At 40.5% G+C, this 21,372-nt stretch overlaps 1 protein-coding gene across 1 annotated transcript in view; it reads right to left on the bottom strand.

Moving 5' to 3' along the window:
- Positions 1-580: 580 nt before the first annotated feature.
- Lrp6 (LDL receptor related protein 6) overlaps positions 581-21,372 on the bottom strand; it is a 117,632-nt gene continuing 96,840 nt past the window's right edge. The window contains exons 15-22 of the mRNA XM_050123234.1: positions 20,748-20,957; positions 18,838-18,963; positions 12,052-12,288; positions 10,387-10,497; positions 6,782-7,012; positions 5,529-5,665; positions 4,485-4,582; positions 581-1,252 (exon numbers count right to left, since the gene is read on the bottom strand). Coding sequence (XP_049979191.1) covers positions 958-1,252; positions 4,485-4,582; positions 5,529-5,665; positions 6,782-7,012; positions 10,387-10,497; positions 12,052-12,288; positions 18,838-18,963; positions 20,748-20,957 — 1,445 coding nt within the window. The 3' untranslated portion in view covers positions 581-957. The remainder of the gene's footprint in view (positions 1,253-4,484; positions 4,583-5,528; positions 5,666-6,781; positions 7,013-10,386; positions 10,498-12,051; positions 12,289-18,837; positions 18,964-20,747; positions 20,958-21,372) is intronic.

Here is a 21,372-nt window from a genome sequence, read left to right as displayed (position 1 = left end):
TATTCGTGATTTTTTTAAGCATTGTCTATATGTGTTGTAAAAAGACACTTTAATGAGCATTAAAACAATCATGGAAGACCAATAATATGGCTAACTTTTGATTATGCAAAAACAGCCTACAACTTAAAAGCTCAGTCAAATGGTGATAGTAGATATACTGGAATCAATCCCTTGTTGAGTAAATTCCATTTAGTCAATTCCTCAGATTAAAAAGCTTGACGAAATCATGGCTCCTGGCAGAATGGCCTACAAGCTGCTGGGAAGGCAGCAAGGTGAAAGCAGCTAGTGTTACCAAGAACGGGGCCAGCGGCAGGCCTCTCACTAGCTCCACAGCATCCTGCAGCAGACACTTCATCTCCTACAACAGCAACACTCAATGGATTGTACAAGCATCTATTTTCCTTAAGGAAACTGTTGGATTCCTAGAGAAAACAAAGCCCTTTGTCCAAAATTAGTACTATAATTTCTTTCCTTCTTGGTTTCTTAACGTGTTGACCCTCAAAAATGTTCGTTAGTCTGAAGGCGATTTTGGCTGCTTCCAAGTTTGCCACTCGGGAGATGGAATTACGTTCCTCTCCTCCTTTAGTTTTTGGTATCATTGAAACCCAGACACTCCCTTTCAGTGATGCCTCTGCTATCCCTGTCTCCTTTGTGCTCAGTCATTTCACTGGGTTTAAGGCATGCTCTGTGTATTTAGTTTGCAAAAATAAAACTTTTAGTACAAATTTATATTTTGTACAAACTTTTATGGCACAAGCAGCAAATCTGCTCTTTTAAGAAAATATATAAATATCCTTTTCTTCTGTACAAATATCTCCAGTACCCCACCCACTTTATAATGTTAACTGTACAGGGTCTGCCTCACTCTGCTTTATAGCTCCCTCCCCCCCTCCAGATCTCAACCAGATGTGTATTTACATTTCCCGGCGGAGGCAGTCAGAGGAGGAGGGCCCCTCCTCAGGAGGAGTCTGTGCAGGGGGAGGGTGGCGGTGGGTAGAGATGATGCGAGTAGCTCCTTTCGGTATACGGAGAAGGAGGGCAGCTCTCATAGTTCTCTTCTGCTGACAAGTATTGGCTGCGGGGTGTGGGTGGTGGGGGCACAGGCTCTGAGTCATAGTTCAAGTCACTGGTATAGCCCTTGGCTGTTGCCACTGAGGTCATTCTCCGGCTAGGAGCATAGTCACTGTCACAGACATCAGTGCTGCAGGGTGTAGTGGGCGGTGCAAAGTGCCGGTAGCTGTAAGGCCTGTAGCTAGTATGTGAAGAAAATAGAAGCACAGTTAGTTTTACGGAAGAATATCCTGTATCAGAAGTCAAAGAGATATAAATGCAGTTTGAAAGCTATGAGCTGTTGCAGTTAAAATCTGTATGGATGGGTAGTCCTTGCCTGGCATGTACAGGAAAGGCATGGGTTCGATCCCTAGGACCACCACAACCAAAAAGCCACTGCTTTTAATTGGCACACATGAAGAAGCAATGGCACACTGACGAGAACATGGACAGAGTTGGAGAGCAGAGAACTCAGTCAAGCCCCCAATGTGCTCTTCTCCCTTGAGGCAGACTAAAATGCACGTGCTGTACACAAGGCCCTGGGTTTGACCCCCAGTATCATATTCAAAAATAGAATAAAAACAAACCAACTCAAGAGTTTTACTATTGACAGACTGAAAAACTGTTCTGTTTTTCCTCAGGTGCTGGGTACTGAACCCAGGGCCTTGCTCACACAGAACAAGCTGTTTACTGTTCAGCTCCAGCCTTGGCCGGCCTGTTACACACCTCACTCACAGATCTCAGCAGTCCCAGAAGCTTCAGAGTGTGTGGAAACGGGTCTTCTATAGTCTACTCTCACTCTACACTCTTTGCTCATTTCATGACTTGCCTGTCAGGTAAGTTAATGATGTCTGATTTCTTTTCAAAGTAAACTACTGCACAATCCAGGCTGAACTCCAGCCACATCCACCCTGGTACGATTGCCATGTGCAAAGGGAAACTATTCTAACTTGGAGTTGTGGTACCTGACTTCTGTGTGGTCAGGTATACAGCCCTACATGCAGTTTCAACTGAGTATCAAACTTTAAACACCCAGAGGGCCAGTCAACTGTCTACTTGTTTATATACCCTTTAAAATAATCTCTAGTTAGTAAGTCTGTAACCTGGGTATCTAAGAAAAGCGACCTGAAGAGAAGCACACTCATGGAGGTGAGAGCTGACCTAAACACTGGCTTGTCTGTGGATGACTTCCTACAATTTATTCTACGTATGGCCACGCTTCTCTTATTTCATACTTATCCTAGAGATCCATGCATTAACTGTCTCTAAAATAAAGTGACTGCAAAAAAGAGGCAAGAACAACTGACAGGCCATGCCTTCTGCTGCCACTCAGCCTCGCCCACAGGCCCCACTGAGCAGGTTCCTGGGACGTTTACCATCACTGCTAACAGGACATCATCACAGCACTTTTTGTTTCATCTTTTTTTGTTTCATCTTTCTGTCCAAACAGAAGCCAAAGCCTGGGAGAGTTTCTGGATTAAAACTGAAAAGGCTAAAAACTTCTAGTGTCATAAAGAAAAGGAAGAAGGAAAAAAAAGAAAGTTGATCAACAAAATTCTGTTAAATCTCAGCTTAAGCAAAATCACGGCAATTGATAAAGAAGTCTGACAGATTTTAGCCTACTTTACACATGCGAAATGATTTAAAGTGGTCATATACTTTGCCTAATGTTCTTCAAGCTGAATTAAGTAAGTTTTTTAAATGACATTTTAGTTTCTGGTTTTGTTTTTCAATTTTCAGGCCTGTTTTTGTTTTGGCATTTTAGAACAAAACTGTGGTATAAAAAGAAATCTTAGAATAATTCATAGAAACAATCATGTTGGAGGCAACCCTGTCTCAGTCTTAAGCGATTTTTGCAGGCAGTTTCCATTCTATTTCCATCACTGCAAAGTCCTCCTAGGCCAAACCAACCGAAAGGAAACACCATCCAAATGGTAAGGGCACTGAGGACCACAGACAGGGCTGTTTCAGACAGAACACAGATGAAGAGCAATGCGCACATGACAGTAACAGACCTCCTCAATACACTCGCAGTTAGCAGAGGTCACTTCCTGCTGCTACTTACAAACATGCTTCATTCACTTTATTGAGACTTGTAGTAAGAAGGGTTGCTTGTTGGTTCCCGGCTGCCCAGCTAGCTTAGACCCAAAATAATCACACAGAAACTGTATTATTTAAAACACTGCTTGGCCCATTAGCTCTAGCTTTTTATTGGCTAATTCTTAGATCTTAATTTAACCCTGTAACATGATCAGGGCCTGCTTGTTGGGGTTTCTGTCCTGCCTGGTACCCCATAGCCAGCAAGCCCCAAAGAAAATCACACAGAGATCTCCATAAGTTATAAAACTGATTGGCCCATTCATAACTCTAAATTTTCTTTAGGTCCCCATAAGATTATCAGCGCCCCCAACCAGCTGGAAGTAGCCTGGAATACTACATCCACATTCCCAACAAATCAACTATGGAGAATTGTGCAGGAGAATTGTCTGTATTCTGCCAATCATGTTTTAAATAAACACTGATTGGCCAGGCAGGAAGTATAGGCGGGAAAACCAGACAGGAAGTAGAAATGATGCAATGAGAACAGGAGTATTCTGGGAAGCAGGAAGCTCCCCTCCCAGTCCTGTGCAGACCACAGAGGAAGCAGGATGTGACCTGCCAGCTGAAAACGGTACTGAGCCATATGGCAAAAATAGATCAGAATAATGGGTTAATATAAGCTACAAGAGCTAATAAGTAGCCTGGCCTAATGGGCCAATCAGCTTTATAACTTACAGCGATCTCTGTGTGATTTTCTTTGGTGCTAATCAGCTGTGGGAATCTGGCAGGATAGAAAAACCCCCAACAAACGAGCTGGACCTCATGTTTCATAACCCATCTCCATTAATTTGTATATTGCCACGTGGCTGTGGCTTACCAGATAAAGTTTTGGCATGTCTGACTCTGGTGACTCCATGGCTTCTGACTCCACCTTCTTCCTCCTAGCATTTAGTTTAGTTTTCTCTGCCTACCTAAGTTCTGCCTTGCTATAGGTCCAAAGCAGTTTCTTTATTCATTAACCAATAAAAGCAATACATAGACAGAAGGACCTCTTACACCAGAGACTTGTTTATTTCATGTAACTACATGGAAAATTTTTTATTCCAGGTTACAGTAGGCCAACCTGCTTCTGATTTCTTTCAATTATCTGTGCTCCACACTCCTGCTACCTGTGAGCTCTCACAACTCTGGCCTATCTGGCCTAACTGCATTACTCTAAAGGCCAGCTGTGTAACTCTCTTTTAAATATAAAATAAAAAAAGAAAGGATTTGGGGGTGGACAATGTCAAGTCTTGCCAAGACAAGAATCTTAATCTTTCTTTGGTGATCATGGTCTGTTCATTTGAGGGTTAGTACGTTCACAAATGGAATATGGAAAAGAAGGCATGCCTTACCTGTAGGACCTATGTGTGGAGGGACTGTTGGAAGAATAACCAAATTCCATGGTATAATGAGATCGCTCTGTAGCAGGCGATGGTGGTGGGTTCAAAATCTAAAAGGGAAACAATTAAAATATTAAGCTAACAATAACTTTACATAGATATAGATGTAAAAAATCTTTATCTTCTATCTTTTCATCTTTCTGTCTTTTCTATCTTCTATCTTTTCATTTTTCCATTATACTATCAGCATATTCTTCTTTTTAAAACAACTACCTAAATAGCACTTCAAGACTGTGGCTCCCCTTTCCTAGGCCACAAGTTCTTTATCCCAAACAAAACCTGTCACCCCTATCACTGGCTTGTTTGGCAGTGACAGACTCTAATTCTTTTAAACACAACTTTTCCATGTCTGTAGAAAAATTATTAATTTAAGTTATAATGTGCTTTCTCTTAAATTTTATTTTTATACATGTAGGTACAAGAGCATATATGCATGCATGCAAATTGAAGGCCAAAGGGAACCATAAATGTCCTTCTCAGGAACGCTGTCCACCTCCTTTAAGGCAGGCTCTCATTAACCTGGCGGGCACTAACTCGTCTAGGTGGGCTGGCCAGTGCACTCCAGGGATCCTCCTGTCCCCACCTCTGCAACTCTGGGATTATGAGCCAGGCCCAGCTTTTTATCTTAGTGCTGGGGATGTTGAGGATGCGAGACAGGCATTTTACAGACTGAACTACCTCCCCACCTACATGTTTCTTTTAGTGGGTTACAAATGAAAAGTCCAAAGTCTGTTTGGTACCTTAGTGATTTAATTTTTATTTGCATAGTGAAATTGTTATAATGTTTTCAACTACGTTTATTATTACAGAGTAAACTTAAAAGATTTAAGCACAGGGCAGTGGTGGTAAATTCTCACTGACTCCTATGTACTTAAACCCTACATTAACAACTATTTTCACATTACCATCACTGAGTACCCACATTTAAATGAATTAATTTAACATGCTATGTATTTTAACAGTAAAAAACAAACAAAGCAAAAGCAGACTACTTACTGCAGGGAAGTAAGTGCCTTTGGTGCTGGAAGAACTACTTGACGATGCTCCTGTGACGTGTGCTCGATCATAGGGAGGCCCACTGCTCCCCCCCATGATACTGAGGGAACTGATCATTGATTTTCCTCGAGACATTCCTGAAGGAGATGAAAATGAAAGCTGAGTAACATCTACAAAGATCTATGAAATAACTAATCAACATGGAAGTTACAAGCAGCCCAACTAAAAATGATTTATGCCCTCTTTTCCTAATAATATCTGTAAAGAGCTTATGAGAAGGGAAACGAATGTTGAAGTGAAAGCCCCATTCAGAGCCGGCTTCGAATAAGGCCAAGCCGCTCCCACCCGGGCCTGTCAGAGGAAACAGGGCCCTGCAGAGTGAGAGTTTGTCCCAGAAGACTTAAGGAAAGGACTGAGGATGAAGACTGTGAACCAGGGTAGATTAAACCAACAGATGAGCTCCAGAGAAAGCAAAGCCTTCCAAAGACAGGAGCTGATGCACAAAGACACTCCAGACTACTAATGCTAAGAGAAGGTTCTACTTGTCCAAGTTTCCATTTCCACTTACTGGAAATAGAGACGGCAACAGGGGAGTATCACCATTCACCAGCTGAAATATTGCAGCTGTTTACTTGAGAGTCACAACCACAGTAAATTCCTATTTTCAGAGGTCAGACAGATCCTCCATATTCATTAAAAGGCAAGATCCTTTTCATCAAAGGTACCACAAAACACCGGGAAAAGATTTACTGCCCAACAGACTCAGTGTTTTAACCAACCTCACACCATTGTCACCATATTAGATCAGGAGAAGGCAGAGGGGAGTATGTTCCTTCCCGGTCAATCAGCTATTTCCAAAATCCTTGTTTGTGGAAAGCAAACTGATCTGTCTTTGGACTCCTTTATTCCTAGAGTCAATAGCCTCAGGTCCCCAGTAGTGAAATTAAATTGTAGGTGTTCACCAAAGCACTGGCTAACTTGCTTTCAATATAGTGTAGCCCCGCAACGCAGTCAGAGGCCTGAAGCTGGCAAAGTTATACCTAAGTCTTTCTGTATAGAGAGACAGTGTAGAAATTAAAAAAAAAAAAAAAAAAAGTTCACTCTCACAAGTTCTTAAACCCAAAGTAATCTAGTTTTTAATCCTAGGCACGTCCTTTTTCCACAATGGAAATTCAGTAGTTTTTTTTTTTTTTTTTTCTTTTTAGATCTTAAACTGGACAAAACCAAATTCTTACAAACTAGTTTTCACTTACCTGGAAGAGATCCCGACAGAGAGCTTGGGTGAGGAACGTAACCAAGGGGCACAGAAGCTGGGCCATGAACCACATAGTCATTAGTCATAGTCTCCCCATCTCCCTTCATACGAGGACACAGCATCCTTTGGCAGATAAAGTATATAGTTCCAGATACAAATATGGTGACAATTACTCCAATAACTGAACCGACTGTGTTGGTGGCCTGTGGTGCTGGCTCTTCAGTTGGATCTAAAATGGAAAATACTAGTTATCTAATGGAAAAATATTCAAAATACATTCAAAATAGCAATAAAAGAATGCAAAAATAAAAATGTTGATAAATTGAACTATATAGTTTACATAAAAATATATATCATACCACATAAAAATATGAATTAAATGGCATAATTTAATTTAAAGAAATTCAAAAAAGCTGTTGTTAAATGACGACAACAGACCAAGAAGTATCACTGAAGAGACAGGCCTCGAGAAGTCACCAAAATGTTCCTGTGGAATAGTGGAGAAGCCAAAAGCAGCCGGAACTAGTGCCACTTAGGTCTAGTGAAGCCGTCTGTAAACCGCAGATGAGTCAGGCACTCAGATCCAACCTCCACTGTCCTCAGGGCCCCGGCTGCCTGAGAGCATACACACAGGTCTCTAACTTGACTACAAGAGGACTCAGCAAGGCCAGAGAACTGGAGAAGGATCCTGCCCAGCACACCTACCTTCCTGGATTCCTGGCTACTTGAGTCTTTAAGAAGCAGAAGGCATGAAAAGAAAGAGCAAGAAGTGCCTACTTTATTATTCAGAAGGGAGAATTCTTCCATTCTGACTAGTTAGCCCATAGATAATTTCATAATGAAGACCCTTTAAAACACTTTCTGCTTTCTGTTAAATCTCCCATCCATGTAGCTAAACTCATCAATGACAGCACTAAGTTGCCTGTTGTGGCCATCAGCCCCAAAGTCAGCCTGTGGGATCTAAAGCGCATGCTCTCTTCAGTCCTTGCCAGCTACCATCACTTCTGTTTTCTCTTTCATGCCTTGATATTCCTCCCCAGTGCCAAACTTCAGGAACGAATAACCCTTTCTTGACATTCCTACCCCACACTGCTGGTCTCTGGGACACACTGCTGATGGCAGGCTTCCTCCCTCACCACTGCAGGGAAATGGCCCACAAAGGCTAAGAGCTCTCCGATTTGCTATATTCAAGAGACTCTTCATTTCACAGACCTCTCTGCATGGTCAACAGATTGGGCTTGCGCTTTCTTTTAAACAGTTTCTGCTCACTATGGAAGATACCACTCTCCTAGTTTTACTATTTATTTTTTTGATACGGGGTATCACCTAGTCCAGGTTGGCTTCAATCCCGCTATGTAGCTGAAGTCTTGACCCCCCCCCCCCCCCCCCCCGACTCCCTAGTGCTGGGATCGTGAGTGTTACGGCCATGCTCTGCCCTACTTACTAGCTCTGATTATTTCTGCTGTTATTTGTGCATGCCTCCCTGATTTATTGTTACTTACCTGCTTCCTCCTCTACTCTCAGGAGATTTCATCCATTATCATAGCTTTAATTACCATCAATAATCTAAAGAGTGCCAAATATCTTCCTGAGCCATAGACCTACTCAACCAATTTCCTAACAGTATTAATGGGACAGCCCATCACGACCTTTAATGTAAGATATCCCAAACTGAGCTCACCATTATCACCACCTCTCCCAGATCCAGAGGTAAAACAGATAATAACTGGGGTAGACCAATTAAGAAAAATAAAAACTGGCATAGCCTTGGCAAGCTGTAAAGTGTATGCCTGTGAAAGCCATTTAAGTTTAAAACAGAGACAGCAACCAGCACTGCATTAACCAAGCATTTCTCCTCCACCACAAATGTTATGGTACTTCAGTGTTTAGTTCCTGCTGCAAATCCTGGTTAACCCCAGTCACACTGTGAGGTACCTGTGGGTCAACTCAAAATTGCCAACCCTTCTGTCTCTGCAATAATGGAAACCCAGCCTTCCTTTCCCAGCCCTTTCTGCTTCTCCTGATCTAGATCATCTTCAGTCAGAACCACAAAAGCCTCCCGAGCATTTTCAATTACAGACTGCAAACTATTAGAAGATGGGGGAAACAATTTAGTGGGTTATAACCAGCATTTAAAATAAAGGAAAGAGAAAAATCAAGATGTAGTGTACATCATGTGCATAAAAGCCACTGCAGGACACCTGTTTCTCTACACATGCATCTCACCTTTATACTTCTTTTGATGTGGTCCAAAAAACTTTGAAAACAAACAGCCTAATAGATGTCCCTGCCCACAATCCTATTACCTCTAACACGTTTTATAGCTTTGGCTTTCATGTTCCCACCCTAGCCTGTTCTTAGAAGTATCAGTGATTCTGAACTGTGAGTGGAGTATCACCTTCATCATCTATGCTACCATTCTGTCTTGGTGACACACCCAAGACACAGCTAACGCAGCAATCCCATTTACTCACAGCAGTTCCAGAAAGTTGATTGGTTTTACACCTTCCTGGTGCTAAACAGAATGAAGCTTCTCTACTTATCTGCAGAAACCACACTTTCATTCATCAACATTGATCTCAAATATCGTTTTTCTAAGAAGCTTCCTTCATGTACTCCATTTTCACTCCTAAAACGTTGGTTGCCTCCTCCTCTGTGCTAGTGCTTATGTGGTTGCTACAGCTCGGCATTAGTATGTGTGGGGGTAGCTCAGAGGAAGAAGAGAGGCAGGTAAGCAGTCACGGAGGCAATGAGGGAGAAAGGAAGGCAAGAAAGGAGGAAGAAGAAAGCATTTAAATTCTAGAGCCTGAGAAACTGGTAGAAATACTTCAAGAAAACAGTTAAACACAAACTAATGTTCAGACTGAAGTTCGGGTTAGCAATTAATTTCCATGTATCTAAATTACCTGAGAATTTTGTGACTTTAGTTGTGGCAGAACAATGTTTTTTTCCTGGTATTTTACTATCTCTCTGCACAAAGAAACTACTGTCCTTAAACAATTATTAAAAGCAAAACAGAAAATATCTCTGGCACAAATAACTAGTATAAGTGTTCCACATATGGAAATCTGGATTTTAAGTAAAATACAAAAAAAGGGGGGTGGTAATGTAGTGGTATTTTGTTTGTGTTTTAACAAATAAAGCTTGCCTGAAGATTAAATTGCCTGAAGATGTAGAGGCCAGGCAGTGGTGGCACACCTTTGATCTCAGGACTCAGCAGACAGATCTGCTAGTTCAAGGGCACCCTGGGCTACAGAACTGATCCAGTCAAAAGCACTTCGGATTACACGCCTTTAATTCCAGCACTAGCGAGGTGGAGACAGGAGTGATGTGGGTGAAGAGAGGAATGTAATGCGGGAGGAGACAGGAGCTCAGGCAGTCTGGAGATGCATTCTGAGGGCTCGTAGAGACAGAACTCTCTTGCAGTCTGAGCACTGGTGGAGGTAAAAGGTCTCTCTAGTGGCTGCTGCACTGCTTCTCTCATCTCTTTCACCCCAATAGCTGACTCCAAGTTTTTATTACTAAGAACAGTTAGAATTTGTGCTACAAGGTATTTTTCAAATTCTCCCTTGAGAACAATTTACAAGCTTCCTTCCTACTTACAACAGTCCAGCTCATCAGATTTGTCACTGCAGTCCACGTTGTGGTCGCATTTCTTGTGCTTTCCGACACACTGGCCATTGGCACAGCGGAACTGATCAATTAAACAAAGCACTAGAAAAAAAAAGCAGAGTTTTATTTTTAGCACAGTGTAAAGAAAAATTCTATCAAGACTCAAATGCTTCTAAATACACTCTAAAACCATATCAGGCTTAGACACAGAATGTGTTCGGGAGCTCTCCATGTACCGAGTCAGTTCTTAAGAAAACCTGTTGCTTTAAACAAGCAAGCCTGGGGCTGGAGAGATGGCTCCATGGTTAAAGAGCACTGGCAGCTATGGAGGCTCATAACCATCTATAATTCTAACTCCAAGGGATCTGACACCCTCCTCAAGTACTAGGGTCACAGGTACACAGACAAACATGAAGCCAAAATACCCACACATTTTTAAAAGAACAAAACCCCTGACACCTCCCCTCACTCTGGCTTCTTATTGAGACATGCCTATAGTCTCCCAAGTGCTCCCACGACTGTGCTGCCACCTGCCACGAGATTTTCACCAGAGCCAACCAGAGCCACTACATGCCCTGGTAGCAGGCTTTCTCTGACCACCAGCCCCCAAATCATGACAGAGACTTATTACCAACAATGGATGCTTAGTCTTAGTTTAGGCTTGCTTCTGGCTAGCAATTTTAAACTTAAATTAACCTGTTCCTCTTCGTCTATGTTTTGCCTCAGTGCCTTTTATCTTTCTTTCATTCTGTATACCCTATTCCATGTCTGGCTGGTGGCTAACTAGCTGTCTGGCCCCGGGAGACTCCCTCTCTCTCCCTCATGAGACTAGATTCATCCTCCTACTTATTCTCTGTGCCCACCAGCCCCGCCTACCCCTCTACTGCCTAGCTATTGGTCGTTCAGTTTTATATCAGATTAGGTGCCTTAGGCAGGCAGAGCAACACATCTTTACATCATTAAACAAATGCAGCATAAACAAACCTTTACATAATTAAATATCTTGTAACATAAACAAACAAAAGTAACTCAACTTTACATAATTAAAGTAATATCCCATAACATGCCCTTGACACTGGAGAACTATGATCTAAATAGACCTCTTTTCTTTATAAAAATGCCCACTGTGGTGGTTTGAATGAGCAGTATCGCATCACAGGTTCACATATTTAAACACTTGGTCCTTAGTTGGTGGAGCTGTTTTGGGAGATTATGGGAGCTGCAGCTTTCCTGGAGGAAGTACATCACTGGGGATGGACTTTCTGAGTTTACACTCTCACCCACTTCCGGTTCGCTCCCTCTGCTTGGTTTCTTGAGGTAGACAAAGTGATCTCCCAGCTTCCCTGCCTTCATGGACTCTCCCTCTGGAAGCTTTAGCCAAAATAAACTCCTTATTCTTTAAGATGCCCTTGGTCATAATGTTTTATCACAGCCACAAAAAGTAAAAAAAGATATTCACCACCCGGGCATTTCAATAAAGTAGCAAAATGAGTACATAAATTTGCAGGACCTTACACATATCAAATGGTTCAAATAATTAGCAACATGTATAATGTTCATGCCATAAATATAAAACCAAATCTACTGAGAAAAAATAAATTTCAAATAACTTGATGCAAAGAAAGTATAAAGCAAGCATCAAGGAATTCTTGATACCTTCACAATTCTTCTCGTCTGACTTATCCTGGCAGTTGGCATCACCATTGCACCGAAGGGCGCCATCAATACACTGCCCACTGGCACACTGGAACTGAGACTCTGAGCACACGGGACAATTGAGTTCATCACTGTGGTCTTCACATTCAGTAAAGCCATCACACCGCCAAGCCACAGGGATACAGTCAATGTCCCCAGTGAAACAAGTGAACTGCTGAGGAGAACATGTTGGAGGTTCTTCAAACGAACAAGGGGAGAGAATGACAAGAACAGTGGTCATGCATAGGTACAAATATTTATAGCCAAGTGGAGCTCGTTAAAAATAAACAGAGCATTTTACAATGAAGAGGATTTATAGTCTACTCATCTAATCAGTCATTCAGAGGCAGTAAGCTATAAAAACACTGACATATTTTCTTGTAATTACAGTCCGAACAGGAATGAAATATCTGCAACTCACTGACCTCACACACCACCAGGAGTGATCATAATGACTACCAACTTCCAAGCATTTTAAAGTTAGCCTAGAATGAACATTTTTTCCAAGCTCTAAGATTCTCAAAAGCCTGCTCACAACCCCCTGAAGATCTCTATTACTTCTTTTTACTGGGTCCACTGAGTGGGTGTCGGAACACAGCCCCGGAGTGGAGTCCTGTGAGTGGAACTCTGACTACTGGTGAGAAAACGTCTAGAAAACAAGACAAGAGTCTTGTGAGCTGTCTCCTCAAAAACATCAGTTTGTTCTTGGAATGTGTTTTTGTGCCCTTCCCAGGTGTAGTGGATAGGAGTGAGTTTACTTCAGATTATTCATTACAACTGGCTATTGTTATTTGTTTAAATGCCTCTATGGAAAAATGTTTCTGCCACATGTGGCTTGTCTGTCGTATGTGGCCTTGTCCTTGTGATTGGACACTTTACCCATGCGATTCCTATTAACCCTTGGAGTACAAATTGTCTGATCTCTGAATAAAGTTGGCCACGGCATAAGACTTTTGTCTGCCTCATTTATCAGCTCCATTGCCCCAGGTCCCACTGCCAGTCAGAGCAGTAAACACGTGAGAACTGCTTGTAATAATTCTAAAGTAGCATTTGCATTTTTCACATCTGCACTGATGCTACAGAAGGAATTGTGGGTAAACTGCAGGGACCTTAGAAGACTCAAGTCAGTTGTTCCATAGTAGTAGGAGTCCCCATAAGCCACACAGCCAAGAAACCACGACTTTAATGAGCAAAAAAGGCCAGTTTCTCTTAGGAGTGCTTTTGATGGTCTTGATAGCATATCCCTGGGATCCCAGCACTTTGGAGGTACAATAAAAGGACTCATGGTGAAATGTTAATTGTTAAAAAGTCAAGTCTCAAGTTCATTATTGTTGAAAAACTGAGGTATATGTTAAGTTCACACTGCACATCTAAGCAGGATCTAACTAGGCTAGTTTTAATAGGCAAGCATCTGCTCACACGTAAACAAATCAAAACAGAGTACCGTTTTTATCTGAAAAATGAGCTATAAGGAAGCTGTACTCACATTCAGGTGTTTCGCAGGAATTTAACAAAAAACTGAATGAGCTATTACCAAACAAACCAAATAAAAACAATGTCTGGTTTTATAGCTAATCATAAAACAGGAACTTGGGATCAGAGATTCAAGTTCTAGAAAATCTGGATGTAACACGGAATACCTACAGTTCAGTAGCACGCACAGATTCTTCTTGTGAGGGTGAGCAATAACAAATGTGAGTTTCTGATACTGCACAATGAAAGAGGCCAAAATCATTTTCTAGGTATGAGTGGGTGCCTGCACCTAAGTATGTACAGTTTCCTGGAGTCCATGGAAGCCAGGGCATCAGCTACTCCATACCTGTGGTTACAGATGTCAGTGCACTACCACAGGGGGCTAGAAAACAAATCTGGCTTCTCTGAAAGAGCAGCAAGTACACAAACCATCTCAAGCCCCTCTAGGAACTTCTGAACGGAATTCTAATATTTACAAAGGACTAAGTTCTGAAACTATAAAATGTCATATAAAATCTACAGAAAATAACTAGATGGGCACTGCTGGGCATGGTGCTGTCCATAAACAATTTTGGCAACTGGGAGACTGAAGATTTCAAGTTTACGAGTAGTCAGATGGGGTACATAAAGAGATCTTGTCTCAAACAATAATAACAACAATAAAAATCATCGTCAGGGGAAGAGCAAAGTTGGGGGTGGGGGTTGAGGCAATGTCTCATTTTGTAGTCCAAGCTTGCTCAAACTCACATTAATCCTGGTTTAGCCTCCTAAATTCAGGGATTACAGGCACAATCTACCACATGCAGCCTTCTTTTCTTTTTCTCCCCATTACCTCCCCTTCCATCTCCTTTTTGTTGTATGTATGTACACATGTATGTACAAGTGTATGTCCATGTTTATATAGATAATGTGGGATTCCCCTCTGTATGCTATGAATATGTCTTATTACCAATGGTTGATAAAGAAGCTGCTTCAGTCTATAGCAGGGCAGAATACAGTCAGGCTGGAAGAGATACAGAGAATGAGTAGGTGGAGTCAGGGAAAAGCCATGTAGCTACCGAAGGAGTTAGATACCTCAGAGCCTTACAGGTAAACCATGAGCCTCATGGTAAAAATATAAAATAATAGGAATGGGTTAATTTAAGATGTAAGAGTTAGCTAGAAATATACCTAAGCTATTGGCCAAACAGTGTTAAAATTAATATAGTTTCTGTGTGATTATTCGCATCTGGGTAGCCAGGAAACGAACAAGCAGCTTCTGGCTACATACACAGGTACTGGTCAGAGGAGGATGTTGAGAGTCCTGTTCTATTGCTCTCTGTGTAAGACAGTCTCTCACTAAACCTACAGCTACACTGGTAGCCAGCAAGCCTCACTGATCTCCTACCTTGCCACAACACTAGGGTCACAGGTACACACAGCCATGCTTATTATTTTTTGCTTATTTATTATTTATTTATTATATTTTACTTTTTACATGGGTGTTTGAAATCCTCATGTTTGTGCCGCAAATGCTCTTACCTACTGAGCCATCATCTCAGAGCACCCCCCACACTCCTGCTTTTCTTTTTAAGAGTCAAGGTTTCATGTTTTTCTACTAAACTTCTGAGCTCAAATAATTCACAACCAACCAAGTAGCTTAAACTGGCACCACAGGTACATGCCATCACACAAACAACATATGTGTGTATATATACATGCATGTGTGTGTGTGTGTGTGTGTGTGTGTGTGTATGTGTGTGTGTATACATCTTTGGTAGTACTGGGAGTAGAACTCAAGGATTTTGCTTATACCAGGTGAGATCACTGAGCTATATTCTTAGCTCAACACACATTTTAATAAAGAAATATAAATTAATGTTACAATCAAACCTACAAGAAACTACTGATCGCCAAGATTTGGTGTAGAACTCAACATGCACATAAGTTTTATTAAAAATTAAATATTAACAGTTCCTCACAAGAGAGTAACTGCAGTGTTACATAATCAACTATGACTCAGCAACAAAAAAGTGCTGACACATTTGATATATTATTGGATCTCAAAAACATATTATGTAAGGAGACTCTAAAGCCCAAAAGATTACATGCCATGATTCCACTGATAATGTTCAAGAAACTAACTCTGTATGGAGCAACAGTCTGAAGAGCAGGTGCTTTTACTAGAGAACTGTCTGGTAAGCACACGAAGGCACCTTCCTTTTCCTTTCCTTTCCTTCTGTCCCTCCCTCTGCCTCCTCCTTTCCCTTCTCTTCTCTGCAGTGGAGAACTGAGACAAGTTCTCACTAACGAGCCCAGTTCAGATTCTAATTCATTCTGTGGCCCAGTGCTGGATCACAGGCATGTACCACTGTGCACATTTTCTTCTGTGACTGCTATGACCTTTCTTTCCCACTGGTTTGTGTTGCTGTTGCTGTTATTCTGAGAAGAGATCTCACATTGCCCAGGCTGACCGCCATCTCCCAAGAGTACTTTCTTAACAGCAACACTCCATATCTTGGGTCAGGTGACAACACAGCTGTATACTTTTCTAACTTGCTATTTGTTTTACATACAAATAGAAAATGTACTTTATCAGCAAAAAATTATGTCCCTTTAAAAGACATCTATTGGAAGATGAGATCAGTTTATCTGTTAACGTAGTGAGAAATTCCCTCAGGATTTGTTGTTAAAGCAGGTCTAGTGTTCTGTACAGAAACAGAAGTTTTACACTGTGACAAAATACACGTCACAAAATTTTACCAACTTAACCATTTAATGGTACCTAGTTCAACAATATTAAATATGTCTACATTAATCTGCAAGGTTTGATTTTGTCTTAATTTATTAATTTTCTACATTAATTAGAATTTTTTTACATAATGTCTACCTGAATTGTCCAAGCTGGCCTCAGATTCGTAAGAGCTTCTCCAAGGAAATTACAAGCACATACTCTATGCCTAGGAATGTTCCCTCTTTCCGTCCCTTTATTTCAAATTCTAGAGCTTAAGTTTTCTGTACATATTAGGTCTCTGAAGAGGAACACCCTAGCATCGTATAGCAGTCCATTCCTTCCAGAAGAGGAGATTCTGATTTTCAGTCACACAAAGTAGCTCTGCCTCCTCTTGAAGTAACATCATGGAATGTTATGTTTTCATGTGTGTCTAGATCTTTGGTGACAAAAATTCTGAGGTTTGGTATTATAGTCAAGTGTGCATCAGAATCACTTCCATGTTCTCAAATTGTATGCACTACCTTGAGTTTCTGTAATGTAAGCAGAATACATTGTCCAAGCTGGCCTCAGATTCGTAAGAGCTTCTCCAGAATACATTGCCACTGCTATTGAGACTATCTTTGAAAAGTCAGAAAGATAAAATTTATTTGTAATCCTGTTTTATCACTACTTTTTACATTCTGAATATATATTTTCTTTAAATCTTGCTTTAAAGGAATGCATCTCTTTAAAAACTGTCTTTAAAGAAGAAAACACTCTCTAATAGTAAACTGCAATGCTCAGAACAGAATCCAAGGCCTCACATGAACTGGCAAGTGCTGTATTGCTCAACTACACTCCTAGAAAAAAACATCACTGCAATAAGATTTTTATCCCAGGTACAGTGGCAGAGACTGTGTGGTCCCCAGTCATTAAGGAGGCTGAAACAGGAGAACCAATTAAGCCTGGCAGTGGAGATTAGCCAACAACAAAGTCAGACTCTATTTCAAAAAATGTCAAAGATTCCAACCCAACAGGTCCACAATCTATTAATACATGGCCTTAAAATGGGAAACATTTAAGATACTAACTGAAGGGCTGGTGGTGAGTCAGTATTACAAAGAAACAAGCAAACAAATCAAAATAACAACCTATTTTCCCCTTACACCAAATATATATATATTGGATTTTCGAGACAGGGTTTCTCTGTAACTTTTGGTTCCTGTCCTGCTAGCTCTTGTAGACCAGGCTGGCCTCGAACTCACAGAGATCCGCCTGCCTCTGCCTCCTGAGTGCTGGGATTAAAGGCGTGCGCCACTACCATCCAGCTCCAAATACATTTTTATATCAGCTTCATAATTATAATATTTAGTAAGTGAGTAACTTAGGCTGAAGATAAAGCTCAGCAGCAGAACACTACTAGGTTCAATCCTCAGCGCTAAAAAAATTTTAACTCAGCTGCTGTATTTAACAATTTTTCAAATAATAGAAACTAGATTCTTTTAAATTGCACTTTTGCAGGTAACAGCATGCCACAATTGTTTTTCTTCAATTAAAATTAACTGTGAATTATCTCCAGGAAGAGGACTTCTTAATGAGAAGTATGAACATTATCACGGTACCCAGCACTGCCACACTGTGAATTAACAAAAGAGCACACCAATTTGTTATGCTTCAAGAGTGACTACACATTGAGGAGAGGGCACACTAGGTGTGAACATGAGGACCTGAGGTGAGAACCCACACGAGGCGGAAGTGGTAGTGTGTATCTTTAAACCCAGTTTGCCTATGGAAGATAGAAAGTAGGCAGGAGAATCCCCAGTAGCTTACAGGCCTGCCAGCCTGGAGTGCAGTGATAAACAGACACTTTATCTCAAAGTGGAAGATGAAGAGAAACACTGAAGCTGTCTTCTGTACTGGCATATGTTAACATGCATGTGTGTACCCTACATACATGCATACATATACACCATAGGGCTTTTTAATTTTCTTTTATTGTCAGTTTTTATTTTTGTTTTTGCTCTTTTTTAAAATAACAGGAAATCCTGATGGGTTTGAACAAAAGAATATTCCTTTCACTGGACACACTCCAAACAACGACACTTACACCGACAAAATCTAGAATTCAGCGGGCGAAGACCAGAGTGAATTCATCTTACTCTGGTGGGGAAGTTACTGTATTATTAGGAGATATAATTCATAGGCTGAAAATACCACCAACACATATATAATAAAATACTATTTGACTTATAAAAAAAAAGGAACTCCTATCATCTGCTACAAAGAAACGAGCCTAGAGAAAGTATGTTGAAGGAAGGCACAAAACAGTATACATCACACAATTCCGTTTGTATGTGGAATGTATAAAATCCAAACACACAGAATAGAGTTTGTTAAAATGGATCATTGGAGGCTATACTAGTAGGGACAAGTCTGAGGACAAGAGAGGAAAGAAGCCAAGTCTGGTAAGTGTACAAATGGCCAATTAAGTCAGGAAAAATAGCCATTTCACTGCCTAGCCATAGATAGCTAGATAAGATGTAGAATTTTGGCTTGCACAAAAAAGATTTTAACATCTTTACCTCCACAAGACAGCTCATCCTGAAGCAGAACTAGGTGCATGGGGCAAGAGCATCTTGTAGTACCATCTCCTTTTACAAGGCAAATATGGGAACAGCCACCATTATCCTGGGCACAAGGGTGCTGTCCTGGAAAATAATGTAATTATCAAAATCAATGACTTATGAACCACAAACAATATTAAATATAAAATAAGTCCTGATTTTATTTCTATATAGTGTAATTCCACACTCTATCCCTATATAACCTATAACAGAATATCTATGTATAACCACTGCATGGAGGAGGAGAAATAAGATAGGAGTTTTTATTGTCTGAGCTAGTTTTAAACTCTTAGGTTCAAGTGATCCTCTTATCTCAGCCTCTAAAACTACTGAGATTACAAGTATGCACAACATCTAGTATGTTATGTAGATATGTATATTTCATCTTAAAACATTATAATAAAGGGCTGGGAGAAATGCTCCATGTAAGAGTCCTTGGCATAAGTGACATCCTGAGTTCAATCCTCAGCATAAACAACAACAAAGCTAGATAATATGATGAATAAAACTATGAAAGAAATACAATGAATAAAACTTAGCTATGATAGGCTTATGTTAACTTTTTAGCTAAAAATATTAGCTGACCTTAATGCCGTATACCTATATTTCAGTACTTGGGAAGAAGAGGCAGGAGGAGCCCATAAGGACTGTTTACACAGCAAGTTCCAGGCCAGCCAGAACCACACAACAAGACCTGGTTTCAAAAAAGCCAAATAATAATAATAAAAAAAAAGATTTATAGAACTAGAAAAATTGCTAGGGGTGATTGTTGACACTTATATAGTTTTATTTTTAAAACTGAGACTTCTAAAGATTTTAACTGAGAACTTTTACTTCTAACAGATAAAATTATTTCACTTTTAAAAGCATATTTTAATACAGAACTTGTAGAAAATTAAAATCAATAGAAGGAAAAACTTGATGGTCACATGGAACTGAAACAGACAAAATTACTTGCTTGTTCAATTGCCAAAGACAGTGTGATACAGATCTAATTTCCTCTTACTTGGGTGAAGCAGAAAGATAAGACATTAGGCGACTTCTCAAGATTTACTTCACAACCTGTACTTATGAAGTCACTGCTCTGAATTTTCTATTTAGCTTGGGTTACAAACAACCCGACCTTGGCTATTACAATATCATTATCATTATGCAATACAGCCCTCAATTATAATCTGTTTTCTATCAATAATATAGGTGCTACATCAATCTGTGTTGATATTGAGATTGTCAACTATTTACAAAGTAGATTTGAATATGTATCAACAGAGATAGTTCTCAGTCTTCCAAATATACAATGCTATCATTTATCTACTTGTCTGAAGACCAAACCCAGGGCCTGTGGGTACTAAGCAAGTGCTTTGCCACTGAGCTACACCCCAGGTCTTAGTTTTATGGACACTAGGTCTAGCTAGATAGTCCAAGCTGGTTTTAAGCACTCAATCTTCCTGCCTCCAAACCTTGAGTGCTAGGATTTCAGAAGTATACTACTTCACCTGCTCCATGATAATTTTGATAAACCAAAATCATACTGCTTATGTTATTAGAAAGTTCAATAAAGAAGAAAAATGATGTCAAAAAGCCACAGAACCGGGGCTGGAGAGATGGCTCAGAGGTTAAGAGCACTGGCTGCTCTTTGAGAGGTCCTGAGTTCAATTCCCAGCAACCACATGGTGGCTCACAACCATCTATGATTGAATCTGGTGCCCTCTTCTGGTGTGCAGACATACATGCAGCCAAAATGCTGTATAAATAATAATAATAATAATAATAATAATAATAATAATAATAATAATAATGAAAAGCCACAGAACCATGTCTTGTTCTTACAACACACACAGTGCTCTTTGGCTGTCCACCTCACTTACTGTATTCGTGAAGGTTCAGCTCCTTTACTGCATGAATGTCACTCAACTGAGCGATTCGAGCCTGGACCTTGGTTCTTCCTTCTCGACCAGTCATGTCAATTTTTTCAATCATTTGCTGCTGCTTATCAATCCAATAGAGCCAGTTTTCAAACACGGTCAGACCCACAGGCTGCAAGATATTAGAGTCTTCTAGCACTATCCTGTTGGCACCTTGGAAAAGGAAAACATTCAACGGCAATGACTTGTGTAGCCAAATCTCACTTTCAACAGTTATCTAATGGATACCAAGTGGATCCTAAAGGTATGGAAAATACCAGTGCTGCCCCACAAGACTTAAATGTACCAGAGAATGGTGCTAACCCAGACACGTGCATCAAGGAATTAATTCCCAACACAAGGAATTTTCTTGTTATGAAATGCAGCGAAGATCTTGGGACAGCCAATTTCAATTTGTTTTTAGCAGAATCCATTTTTGAATTAAATTTTATGAAAAACTAACACAATAAAGCAGATGAAAACAATGCTTGTCTGGGTGAAGCAGTGGAGTAAGGCCAGGGTTCTGTGGTTCGTATCTACCGCTTTCTAAAAACATCTGAGACATCAAAAAACAACGCCACTCTCACTC

Source organism: Alexandromys fortis, unplaced genomic scaffold (genome assembly GCF_014885135.2).
Source record: "Alexandromys fortis isolate MF-2015 unplaced genomic scaffold, M_Fortis_MF-2015_v1.1 scaffold_223, whole genome shotgun sequence".
Taxonomy (NCBI): domain Eukaryota; kingdom Metazoa; phylum Chordata; class Mammalia; order Rodentia; family Cricetidae; genus Alexandromys; species Alexandromys fortis.
The sequence above is the reverse complement of the archived record's forward strand: the minus strand, read 5'-3'. Positions and strand labels throughout refer to the sequence as shown.